General features: G+C 32.2%; 1 protein-coding gene across 2 annotated transcripts; it reads left to right on the top strand.

Moving 5' to 3' along the window:
* The first annotated feature begins 2,786 nt into the window (after window positions 1-2,786).
* LOC110439532 (uncharacterized) lies at window positions 2,787-9,295 on the top strand. Of its 2 annotated transcripts, none has more exons than XM_068220221.2 (3): window positions 2,787-2,932; window positions 3,283-3,432; window positions 7,486-9,295. In XM_068220221.2, the coding sequence occupies exon 3, from the start codon at window positions 7,579-7,581 to the stop codon at window positions 8,380-8,382; it is 804 nt and encodes a 267-aa protein (XP_068076322.1). In that variant the 5' UTR covers window positions 2,787-2,932; window positions 3,283-3,432; window positions 7,486-7,578; the 3' UTR covers window positions 8,383-9,295. The 2 variants fall into 2 exon arrangements, with proteins under 2 accessions (XP_068076322.1, XP_073803938.1); XM_073947837.1 differs by having other exon boundaries at window positions 7,412-9,295.
* Window positions 9,296-14,054: the final 4,759 nt, after the last annotated feature.

Here is a 14,054-nt window from a genome sequence, read left to right as displayed (position 1 = left end):
TATTTATACATTTTTTATTGCAATAACAACTGGCCATTACAACAAATAGAAATACAGAAACTGATACTCGTGTGATATTACTCATATATTCATTTATTTTCTTTATAGCTTAGTCCTTTTATTAATCAGGGGTCGCCATAATGAAATGAACTGCCAACTTATCCAGCAGCACGTGCTTTACACAGCGGATGCCCTTCCAGCTGCAAACTATTACTGGGAAACATGCAAACACACTCATTCACACACGCCGCATGTCTATGGACTTTGTGAAAACCAGAGCATCCAGAGGAAACTCACACGAACACTGGGAGAACATGCAAACTCCACACAGAAATACCAACTGACCCAGTTGAGGCTCGAACCAGCAACCTTCTTGCTGTGAGGTGATCGTGATACCCACTGCACCACTGTGACACCTCACATCTGTGTCTTTATTTGAGGTATTAAACTGGTATTGGTGAAGAACTATGCTTACGAAAAGGCACCATTCAGATGTAATAATCTGGGCAATCAAGCATGTGTTGTTATAGACACTATGCTTATTTGTCTTAAGAGATGTTAGGCAGGTCCTGTTCATGTAATTTGCTTTAGGTTGGTCGAGTTGGTATTGGCATGAACAGCTATACCTGTTAACAGGTTTCATATATGTAAAACGATCCTATTCAGTTAATGGTCTGGCCTATTAGCCAGCTATTAATAAAGATGACTGCACATGATGATGAGCCATTTATTTAAATGAATCTGTGACACAGATATTTAAATTTCATTGTTGCAAACAAGTTACAGGAGTAAGTGCAGTTGTTGTTGTATGTGATGTTCACCACTGTAATTACACCATAGTGAAAAAGAAATCTGAGAAATGCAGTAGTTGGTGTAGGTGGAGCAGGTTAATCACATTAAAAGTTCTGCATTGTGTAGATATGAAAGTGAACTCTTGTCATTGAATTACCCTGTATAAACTGCCTGTACAATCATTTAACTTGAGATGTAATTATCTTCTAATTATAAATATATAGCTGCATGACAGATAATTTAATAGTGGACTCCACAAAGGTAAGACAAAAGCTTGACATCGCATCACGTGAGTGCAAGAGACCAATAGAAGATCAAAACATGAGCTATATGGAGCAATCAGTCGCTTTTAGTATCGTCTAATCATATTGTTTTATCCCACCCTTTTTTGCAGCGATGTATGAAAGAATTTTGCAAGCACAAACTCTAGTGTGACCGCAGCCCAACTTGCTTTCAGATTAACTATGACCGGCTGCTATATATATATATATGAGCCTACCTTAGACAGTGGGTACATCTAGAAGCTGCTGTGCTGTAGAAGTTTCTGATTAAAATTATGATTTGTGCCTGTACCATAACAGATCTCTCTTGTTGTGATATGTGTCTTGGTAACCTTTAATGTGTTGTTTTTTGCTCATTGATTCGACTGCATTGAGTGAGTGAGTGCATTTTCCCTCCTTCTCCTGGTTAAGAGATAAGGCTATATAGTAGAATTAGTTATATTTCAGATAGTATAAATCAATTATTAACAACAAAAGACCAACTTCATAATGATTTTAGTGTAAAAGACTTTAATTTGAAGCAAAAAAGATGCTGGAGGACGGGATCAGATATATGGCACTTTATTCACACCTGATTGCCTCTGCAGCTTGTACATAACATTTCACAGCACCTGGAATTAACACAAATGAGTTTGAAGTTACAGAGTGTCTCATCCATTTGTGATTAATGTACAAACAATTATCTTCTAAGGCCAAAAGTAGCAAAAATGGACAGTATGTGATAGCTTTACTGTGTTAAAAAAGGTTTTGTCACAGGGTATCTTATATATTCTTTTGTGAATGTCTATGCATATTTGTATGCACAAACACAAATGATAATTAGAGGGAAAAACATCCTTGTTACATATCAGGTGAATAAGAGGCTTTGGAGAAAGATGAGCTGCTCACACATTTTCTGTTCTACTAAAAAACGAAGGAAAGAAAAAAAATGGCACAGAAACAAGTTACATTTTGATCATAAAAATTTATAGACACTTTTGGAAAGAAATAATTGACCTGTTAAGTGTGTTGACAGTTTACAGGAAGCAGTAATGAGCTGCATGTGCTTTAGGAGAAGTAAAGGACTCTAAACTCACATAAAGAACAAGTTCAGTGATAAATAAATGACTAAAACATTGCTAATATTAATATATTGACTGAACTTAACACAAATTAAACCTCACTGTGAAGATTAGAAATTGTATCTTATAACAAATAATGATATATCACAGTATAATAGTATCACTTACATAACTAGTATATAAGTGAATGTAGTTGTGTGTGTTGAGACATCAGTGCGGTTTAAGTCTTCAATGCTCATTTGCATCTTTAAACAAAAAACAGCTTGGGAAAAAAAAACAATTAAAATGTGTTTTAAATCAAAATACCTCAACATAAGTGTATCAGCATTAACTACAAAATGCAGCAGCCAAAATAAAAAAGCTTCCATCAATAGTCCTATAAAACAACAGCAACAAAACAAATGATGATGGCTAAAGTCAACTTATTTTCCCAATACATCATTATTTCTCTGTAAAACTGGTTTGTAAAGCTGCTGAACTTCCCATCCCCCACTGTATGTGTCTTGAGTCTTCACTGCTCCCCACTGCTCATTTCATTTGCATCTCTATACCAGCTTTAATGGAGGCCAATTGAGTCTTATCCAATCACATTCCAGATCCAGTAGCTCAGCAGGGTTACATCTATATATTCCGTGTTTCTAACGGAGACTTCATTATCTGATTTAGCTGTAAGAGAACAACTTTGGAGGACAAACTACGATTGTAGATTCCTACATTGGGATTATTACCAACAACAACCTACAAAGAAAAACCCACGGAGGCCTTTTTTATCCCACTTCTTCATTGAAGACAGAAAAGGTGAGTTGCACATTTTGAATTTACACTCAAATAATATCTGAATGCTAACATTATAAAAATGTAAATATGTGTGGATGCATTGTTCAACATTGTATTAAGTTCTTCAGTCATTTTTAAAAGCTTCTTTACAACTATTCAGTTTTCTGTTTGTTTGTTTATTTGGTTATAAATATTGTTTTTACCCTGACATGTAGTTACGTCACTAGTTTTAATCAGCTCATTTGTGGCTATTGTTTCTAGCTCAGACTTACCTGATTTGTTTTTGTTAATTACTCTCATATAAAGAAACTGTTAAAGCAAATGTTAAAGATAAGTTTGTTTCTGTTCATTGTTTTGTTCATTTTAAACAGAATAAAGTGTCCAAACACAGAGAAAAACTCCTGCTGAAGCGACTGATCTCCACACTGTTATAAAGATGGCGTTCATTAAAGAGGAGAGTGAAGATGTGAAGATTGAAGAAACATTCACAGTCAAACAGGAAGATCTGCAGGAACTAACAGGTTGGTTTTCATTCTCAAAAACCAACTCAGTCATTTGATCCTCATTTAGATATATTTTAATAATAAGAACACTAAATTAAATCCATCTTGCAGCCCTGGGTGTGCTGCCTAGTTCTCCTAGATGCACATAAGCACTTATTTAAAGATAGGAATGAGTTTCTTTCATACTTGTTCTCGTGTCATTCTTTTTCTGTTTTAATAGTCTCCCATTTTCTCTACCTTCTTAAGGTTATTGCATTTCTTGTTCTCCTACTGTTTGTAAAGCGTCCATTAGCACTGGCGCTATATAAAATAAATAAAAAACAATCAATTTAAAAAGTTTGTCTGAGCTGACAATATTTGACCTATTCTATTCTCATTAAAGATGTCTGCTATTACAGTGATGGTGTTGGCTTAGTACTTTCCATTTGCATATGTCACGTTGATCACAATTCCCCTTTTTTTAATCAACTTTTTGGGTTTAAAGTTGTTTCTAGTAGTTGTTACTAGTTCTCACAGATAGTAACTGAGTTAGAATGACATCATAATTATATTAACTAATTACCAGGGCTATTCCCTATTTAAAACCTGCAGTGTCTTAAAATGTCTTAAATTTCAAAATCTAAAATTTTAGGCCTTAAAAAGTCTTAAATTTACTGAAATGTTGTGTTGTAGGTCTTAAATCTTTTTTATACAAGTCTTTATTTTTCTTTGTTCATGTTTTGTTACCCAATCTGGCCAAAACCCATACAATCACCAACAATTTATCTCAATAAATGTTTAACTTTTTATTCAAAAAGGTCATTTTAACTCTATTTATTATAATAGTTTAATTATTTTGTCTACAATAACATTTGTTTAAACGTGCTCCATGGATTTACTGCTGAGGACATCGACCTGGACAGATTGTTGCGCATAGATTTAGTTTATTATAGTTTTAAAACTTTAAAAACATTTGCTCATTTGTTTTTTTATTTTAAAGAAAGTTTATTTTAGAAAAAAGTGTGTGGATACAAGTAGAGCTCTCTTGTTTTTACACAATATTTAAGATCTTTTGCTAAGAAATAAAAAAAATATTTAAATATTATTATTATTCAATAATTATTTTATTATTAAATGCATTAAATTATACTATTTTTTGAGAGGACAAATACAAATCTTTTTCATCTGGGACATTTGAAAAATTCCTTAGTCTAAAATTTCATTCATAATGGTCTTAAATATGTCTTAAAACATCTTAAATTTAACTTGGTGAAACCTGCAGAGACCACGATTAAAAGTATGTCAGAAAACGTGGATGCCCTTAATTTGAAATATGCTGAATGAAATGGACACTAAAACAATTAATTATTATAAAACATTGTACAGTGTTCTAAACTATATGATGATGTTGGGATGACATGAGACTAAAAGATAATGTTTAGCATTGCACTGACTACAACTGGCCAACAAGCTAGTTTAAAAATATCTTTTACTGCTTAAGAAATGAAGAAAATCAGCATGCTGATGATATGCAAACATTTAAGTGTGAAGTTCATCAGTATTAACCATATTCTTCATGTACCAGCAGGCGGCGCTATTGGAATATTTTTGCTTGAGACTTTTTTTTAAATAATTAATTTTTAGATCTTAAAAGTGTTATGCTGCTTAGGCATGGGACGATACCCCTTTTTAAGGTATACCACCTCAACGTTTTTCAAACGTCTCATGGCTTCAAACGTCACCACGTGTTCATTGTGTGTCGGCATTATCCTCTGAGGTGAAAGTCATTTATTAAGTACAAAAAAGATTTATGTAGCGTCTTCTACCACTGTGAGTTCTGTTTTTACTGTTGATATTTGGCGCCGGTTAATTAGGAAGTGACGATTTTGTTCTCTTTGATTCATCGGATGGAAACGCTGCTTTATTCGCACATCTTTTATGTGATATTCCAGTTTTGCAAATAAATTTAATTTGCATTTTGGATGGAAACACAGCTATTGCTTACATTTCAGTCACACAAAGAACAAAGTCACTTACGAGAATGGCTTGTCCTTCTTTAGTGAATAATAAGCTTAAATTCACAGACCTTTGACAGGGACATGCACTGTAACTAGATTCATGGGATTATTACTAGTTCTAAAAACTATTTTTAGTACTGCTTACATTCTTATTATTCAAATATTTTTATTTATTTTTCAAAAGTCTTAAATTTTTCCACAACACACGTATTGAACAAAAAATTAAAACGGTACAAAGATACAGAAATACTTACACCCATAAAGAAAAAGGGAGAAAGAGAAAAATAAATAAGTCAAATAAGTCAAATAAATAAATAAAACAGATAAAACAAATTAAGAAATTAGGGATAAACTCTCACATAGGATATAATAACCCCTGAGCGTTCAATGTGGGATAGGAAAGGCTGCCAAACCTCATAAAACTTTTTGCAGAGCCTCAGATGGTGTACTTAAGGTCCTCGAGTTAAAGATGTGAAAACAATTCTAATATTCAATGTTTGTGGGATGGCAGGTTTGTTTTTTTCACCTGAGAAGACTCAGGCGTCTGGCCAATAAAGAATAATAGGCAAGGATTTCTGTAATTAGGCTGACAGGTACATTTCAGGTACATCTTCAGATGTTGGAAAACCAGAACAGTGTTTCTATAGTCAGTTTGTGTAAATTGACTGTGCAATAATAGGGTATATGGAGAAGCATGCTAATAGGACTTTTAATTTGCCAGTAACCTGGGTTAAGCGCTTCCGGTATGCCAAAGCAAAAATTTGCGTGTTTAAGGTCTGCTTTCTTTAGAAATCAGCAATCTCCACTGCTTGAGTGATATCTGATATAAAGTGGGTCTCAGATTGTACAAGAAGCACTGCATTACATTACATTTTTCCCCGCCATGTCTCTGTAATATCAGCATTTATTTTACCCCAGTATATTCAATTGAGCTTCTGCGCTAGCCTGCCGATTCTGACCGGCCGGCCACCCCTGCTCTACTTGTCCCCACAATGCAACAGTTCAGTCAACTTCTCTTTCTTCAGCACACCACATAATGCTGGCCTCTTCAACTCTCCTCTTCTTTTATACTCTTACCCATTTCCTTTTAGCCGTCCCATGGGTGGAGACAAATTAAACAATGTTGACTGTCGTCACAGGAAATACCAACAATCATAAATGCATGATTATATGCTGTCAAGGCTTTACAATCAAAAAAATGTTTTAATAATAGAGGCCAATAGAGAAAAAACAGCCATGAATATAATGAAAAGAGTAAATTTGCCCAGAGTGTATTGTTTTTTTTTTTCCAAAGCATTTTCCCAGAATATGTCAAAATAAGATGTCCCTAAATATCAGTTCATTTGCTTAAACAGAGAAAGTTTTTTTTTCCAAGCTAAGCCTCAAAATCACCCCAGAATTGATGAAAAAGACCCAACAGCACACAATGGGAAAGGTGCACATTTCAGCCTTTATGCAGATGCTGTACAGGTGTGTCTCATGTCTGGGAGGCAAATATTCAGCTGTTTGTTCAGCTTTTACCCCAGAACATTTTTTCTGATGCATTTACCACTCAGGCAAAGAATGAACAAGTATTTCCTGTCTGCTTTAAAAATTTTAGAAAAAAGATTTTGTTATTATGAATATATAGGAATAAAAATAGGCTATTTACAGCTTTCAAATCTGTGTCTTATCAATGACCAAAATGACTTTTATGATCAATTATGTAAGGAACTCTGAAAACTGGACTGACACGGTTTCAATTTACTATAATTTCTATGTTAAGCGGCTTTGACACAATTTATATTGTAAAAGCACTAGATAAATAAAGATTAATTAAACCTGCTTAAATGTGTACATGTTAATGGGCTGAACAAAACATGATCTTTTATATTTTACATTTAATGTGCATAAAAATTACAGTGTGTGTAGCCAATGTTTCCAGTGTCTTTTCACTTTTTATTTTTTAATGAGAGTATTTAAGACTTAATGAAAACTAATGTTTTATTTATTTATTTTAGACCCAATTGAAGAGAATAAGGTGAGTAAAGAGAAGGAACATCATGTCAAAATTGAGGAAAAAACTCATTTACAGACTGATGGTATTTTGAAAAGGAGAGACAAGAATTGTTTCACCTGCACTCAGTGTGGAAAGAGTTTCAGCCAATCATCATCCCTTAATCAACACATGAGGATCCACACTGGAGAGAAACCTTTCACATGCACTCAGTGTGGGAAGAGTTTCAGCCAATCATCAAACCTTAATCTACACATGAGGATCCACACTGGAGAGAAGCCATTCACATGTACACAGTGTGGGAAGAGTTTCAGCCACTCATCATCCCTTAATCAACACATGAGGATCCACACTGGAGAAAAACCATTCACATGCACTCAGTGTGGGAAGAGTTTTAACTGCTTATCACTCCTTAATAAACACATGAAGATCCACACTGGAGAGAAACCATTCACATGCACTCAGTGTGGGAAGAGTTTTAGCCAATCAACATCCCTTAATCAACACGTGAGAATCCACACTGGAGAAAAACCATTCACATGTACTCAGTGTGGAAAGAGTTTTAGCCAATCATCCTCTCTTAATCAACACATGAAGATCCACACTGGAGAGAAACCATTTACTTGCACTCAGTGTGGGAAGAGTTTTAACTGCAAACCACACCTTAATCAACACTCGAGAATCCACTCTGGAGAGAAACCATTTACATGCACTCAGTGTGGGAAGAGTTTCAGCCAATCATCAAACCTTAATCTACATATGATGAGCCACACTGGAGAGAAACCATTTACTTGCACTCAGTGTGGGAAGAGTTTTAACTTCTTATCACACCTTAATTTACACATGAGGATCCACACTGGAGAGAAACCATTCACATGCACTCTGTGTGGGAGGAGTTTCAGCCACTCATCATCCCTTAATCGACACATGATGAGACACACCGGAGATAAACCATTTATGTCTAATCATGTTTAATCCCACCCCTTTTCACAGCGTTGTACAACAGAATTTTGCATGCTCAAACTCTAGTGTGGGATGAGTTTCAGCAACTTATCAGACCTTAAACACATAAAGACCCACACTGGAGAGAAACCATTCACATGCACCCAATGTGGGAAGAGTTTCAACAGATCAGCAAACCTTAATGAACGCATGAAGATCCACACTGGTGTGAAAGAGTATATGTGCTTAAGTGTGAGAAGACTTTTCTTACAGCTCAAATTAAAACTGCTCTAGATGATTCACACTGGAGAGACCGTACAAGTGTTCACACTGTGACAAGAGGTTAAATCTGTTAACACATCTGAAAACAAAAGAGGATTGGATGCATCTGTACTCCACTCTCCAGTGTATTCATGTAGCTAGTGTTGTTTTGGATGATGTTCTCTGTCTGACTCTCTAAATGAGAAACATGACTGGGAAAGTCCATTCATTTGTCCTGTGTTGCAGCTTTTATTAGTAAAGTTTCTTTACTTTTAGGTTCAAGATTTTTTTCTAGTTCACTAGATTTACTTTTTTTGAGTAGAATACAAACTTGATGAATATTTTAGGATTTAGGCAGAGCAACAGGTATTCAGTCTTACAACATTTATATACTGTGATGATCCCAAAACTCCAGATTGGAGTATGTGGTAAATCCTGATTGGATGCCTGCATTACTCATTAATGGATAAATAAAAGTTGTTATGCTAGCTACTCCAGGTCGCTGTGGCTACTCCGGAGTCATCATGTCAAGACCTGCCATCTCATTGACTCTTTAACCTTATGTGTTGTTGTGATTTATATCCTATGTTCTTTAAATTCATTATTATCCCTAGACATTTGTTGGTTGCTTTGATTGATTGTTCTACGAGTTACATTTTATAATAAATAATTTGCATTCAGGCTATTTTGTTGGCTCATCTCTCTTTTATTCTGCAACTCAAACAAGCATAACGCTTTTTGTAAAATGTGTCCAGTTGTGTCCGAGATCTTGTCCTTTCAGTCATACCTATAGGTGAGAGTAGGAACCTAGATTCAGCAGTAAACTGAGAACACTGCCTTTCAACTCAGCTCCATCAACACAACAATCAAATCAACTGCATTACTGCTGCCACTGCACTGATTCATCTTTAAATCTCACATTTCATTGCTCATAAAAATAAAAAACCCAAAAGATACTTGAACTCAGGGGCATTGCTAGGGTCGAAAGGGATAAGGGGCTTAGCCCCAAAGACCCCCCAATCCACCCCCTCCCCATTAAAAAATTATGTTCTAATTCACCCCGCTAAAATACCACCACTTTTATAATAGATTTATAAATGGTTTAATAATAAATAGGCTTTTGAGTTGACTTTTAGCAATAAATTTTGAAGCTTTGTGACTTGTAACACCAAAAAGAAAAAAAAATAATTAATTATCTCACTTCTCATTTACTAGTCTGTTGTGAGCCATATCCTAACTCTTGAGCCTCCTATCTCCTCTCCTGATTTGCAGTTTCTGTTTGTTTTTTGAAAATGTAATTGTCTGCATGTCTTCAAATCTAAAAAATATGATTTATTTTATATCGTGAGTTGTTATCCAATGTGATACAAAGCTACAAACAAATTAACTAAGGTGTAGTGTTGTCAAGATACTGGAATTTCTAAATTCAATACCTCGCAAAATATTGATATTCAATAGGCTACTATTTTTGACATAATAAAAAATGTATCAAAAATAGTACAAAAATAAAAATAAAGATTTATATGCTAGAAATATGTTTACTTCAAATTTCTTTTGAGGTAGATTTTTTTCAGTTTTCCTCAAAATAAGGTGATGTGGGCATTGTAGCACTTTAAATGCCTGTTTCATTCATTAATTGAGCAGAAATTCCAGATATGCCTCACAGAAGTAGTAGAACAGTCCAGGAAATCCTTGATATGGATGAAGGCATCAGCTATTGCTGTAGTTGAATGAGAATAAGATCTGAATAAACATAAAAAGGCTTTAACTAATCATTTACGTGACTGCGATAATAAATGTTTATACAGTTGAAGTCAGAATTATTATTCCCCTTTGAATTTTATTTTCTTTTTTAAATATTTCCCAAATTATGTTTAACAGAGCAAGGAAATTTCCACAGTGTGTCTGAGAATATTTTTTCTTTTGAAGAAATTCTTATTCGTTTTATTTCAGCTAGAATAAAAGCAGTATTACATAAAAAAAAAAAAAAACTTTTAGGGTCAAAATTATTAGCCCCTTTAAGCTAATTTTTTTTCTGATAGTCTACAGAACAAACCATCATTCTACAATAACTTGCCTAATTACCCTAACCTGCCTTTAAAAATGTCACTTTAAGCTGTATAGAAGTGTCTTGAAAAATGTCTAGGCATATATTATTTACTGTCATCATGGCAAAGATAAAACAAATCAGTTATTAGAGATGAGTTATTGTAAGATTTCCCCTATATTAGGCACCAGATTCAGCAAAGTTCAGCAGGTCGACCCGGAGACATGAGAAGAGACCAAACTGTAGTTAGAATGGTTTATTCTGCAAGCCTGACAACACAGGAAGAGCAGGGATATTTATACACAGGGGCTGATAGCAGAAAGGTACTCCAAATATGGGCAAATCATACAGCATTTAGTCTAAACATGAATCAGCATCTTTCATATCTGAGCATAGTGGAATTTTCCAGCGTGGGTGAAGCTGCGAAATGAAACCAGACCATGGCCTCATATTTCTGACATATACACACATATACACAAAACCACAAGCACTTCTGCACGTAGCTGCAAGCACACTAAAAAGAGGACAATATGTTCTCTCAGTTATTAACACTATTATGTTTAGAAATGTGTTGAAAAAATCTGCTCTCCGTTAAACAGAAATTAGGGGAAAAAATGAACAGGGGGCTAATAATTTAACTGGGGCTAATCAGACTACAACTGTATGTCTTCTTCCAGCCATCTCAGGTATTTTCATAAGAAAGTCGATTTATAATCCCCTGCTAACTGACATAACATGTTAAAGTAGAATATAGCTATACAATATGCTAGATCCATGGGCTCACTGTGATTTAACTATTACAGAAACAGATGTGACTGGCTATATCATATCTAGATAAATATGCCTAGATATCTATATCATATCTAGAAAGCTAGAACAATTTACGTTTTTCTGACTAATTTGCATGTATGCATTGATATGATGCACATTTTATCCATTACAGTTATTTTATTTCACCAAAACTACACACATTTTATACTGTGGAAACAAATGTTAAGCTTCATTAGTTAAAACTATTCAGTTTCGCGAAAGAGTTACCTCATCAACTTCAGCTCTTCAAAATAATGAATAAATGAAGTGCAGTGGCGGAATTTTTTTAAACATCATGTGACAACAGTGCCACTCCCACCTGCCGGTAGATACAGGTACTGCTGAACAGCTGACCCGACACAAACACTGTGTGAGGTGGAATGTGCGTGATGTACGCCGAAATATTCAGTAATTAGATAACAAATTAAATGTTATACACCATTATATATACTTATATATTATTTATTATATATACTTATATTTTTATTTAAGTCCAACATATTGCAAAAGATCAGGGCTTTTGACAATACATCAGGGGCTTAAAAATGAAAATGAAAAAAATCCTGAAAAATCTTGAAAAATCTTGAAAAATGAAAAAATCGTGAAAAAAATCTTGAAAAATTAAAAAATCTTGAAAAATCTCGAAAAATGAAAAAAATCTTAAAAAATCTCGAAAAATGAAAAAACCTTGAAAAATCATGAAAAATCTTCAAAAATCTTGAAAAATCTTGAAAAATGTAAAAATCTTGAAAAATCTTGAAAAATGAAAAAATCTTGAAAAATCTTGAAAAATGTAAAAATCTTGAAAAATCTTGAAAAATGAAAAAAAATCTTGAAAAATGAAAAAAATCTTGAAAAATGAAAAAAAAATCTTGAAAAATCTTGAAAAATGAAAAAATCTTGAAAAATCTCGAAAAAATGAAAAATCTTGAAAAATGAAAAAATCTTGAAAAATCTTGAAAAATGTAAAAATCTTGAAAAATCTTGAAAAATGAAAAAAAATCTTGAAAAATGAAAAAAATCTTGAAAAATGAAAAAAAAATCTTGAAAAATCTTGAAAAATGAAAAAATCTTGAAAAATCTCGAAAAAATGAAAATATCTTGAAAAATGAAAAAAATCTTGAAAAATGAAAAAATCTTGAAAAATCTTGAAAAATCTCGAAAAAAATGAAAAAATCTTGAAAAATGAAAAAATCTTGAAAAATGAAAAAATCTTGAAAAATGAAAAAAAAATCTTGAAAAATCTCAAAAAATAAAAAAATCTCAAAAAATAAAAAAATCTTGAAAAATCTTGAAAAAATCTCGAAAAATCTCGAAAAAATGAAAAAATCTTGAAAAATGAAAAAATCTTGAAAAATGAAAAAATCTTAAAAAATCTTTAAAAATTTCGAAAAAATGAAAAAATCTTAAAAAATCTTGAAAAATCTCGAAACAATGAAAAAATCTTGAAAAATCTCTAAAAATGAAAAAATCTCGAAAAATCTCGAAAAAATGAAAAAATCTTGAAAAATGAAAAAAATCTTGAAAAATGAAAAAAATCTTGAAAAATCTCGAAAAAATGAAAAAATCTCGAAAAATCTCGAAAAAATGAAAAAATCTTGAAAAATGAAAAAATCTTGAAAAATCTCAAAAAATGAAAAAATCTTGAAAAATCTCGAAAAAATGAAAAAATCTTGAAAAATCTCGAAAAAATCTTGAAAAATGAAAAAATCTTGAAAAATCTTGAAAAATGAAAAAAAATCTTGAAAAATCTCAAAAAATGAAAAAATCTCAAAAAATAAAAAATCTTGAAAAATCTCGAAAAATCTTGAAAAATCTCGAAAAAATGAAAAAATCTTGAAAAATGAAAAAAATCTTGAAAAATGAAAAAATCTTGAAAAATCTTGAAAAATCTCGAAAAAATGAAAAAATCTTGAAAAATGAAAAAAATCTTGAAAAATGAAAAAATATCTTGAAAAATCTCGAAAAAATGAAAAAATCTTGAAAAATGAAAAAAATCTTGAAAAATGGAAAAATATCTTGAAAAATCTTGAAAAATGAAAAAATCTTAAAAAATCTCGAAAAAATGAAAAAATCTTGAAAAATCTTGAAAAATGAAAAAATCTTGAAAAATCTCGAAAAAATGAAAAAATCTTGAAAAATGAAAAAAAATCTTGAAAAATGAAAAAAAATCTTGAAAAATCTTGAAAAATGAAAAAATCTTGAAAAATCTTGAAAAATCTCGAAAAAATGAAAAAATCTTGAAAAATCTCAAAAAATGAAAAAATCTTGAAAAATGAAAAAAAATCTTGAAAAATGAAAAAAAAATCTTGAAAAATCTTGAAAAATGAAAAAATCTTGAAAAATCTTGAAAAATCTCGAAAAAATGAAAAAATCTTGAAAAATCTCAAAAAATGAAAAAATCTTGAAAAATCTCGAAAAAATGAAAAAAATCTTGAAAAATCTCGAAAAAATGAAAAAATCTTGAAAAATCTCGAAAAAATGAAAAAATCTTGAAAAATGAAAAAATCGTGAAAAAAAGTCTTGAAAAATTAAAAAATCTTGAAAAATCTTGAAAAATGTAAAAATCTTGAAAAATCTTGAAAAA

The sequence above is a fragment of the Danio rerio genome, chromosome 4 (assembly GCF_049306965.1).
Source record: "Danio rerio strain Tuebingen ecotype United States chromosome 4, GRCz12tu, whole genome shotgun sequence".
Lineage (NCBI taxonomy): Eukaryota > Metazoa > Chordata > Actinopteri > Cypriniformes > Danionidae > Danio > Danio rerio.
Note: the sequence above shows the minus strand (reverse complement) of the source record. Positions and strands in the feature narration are given on the sequence as shown.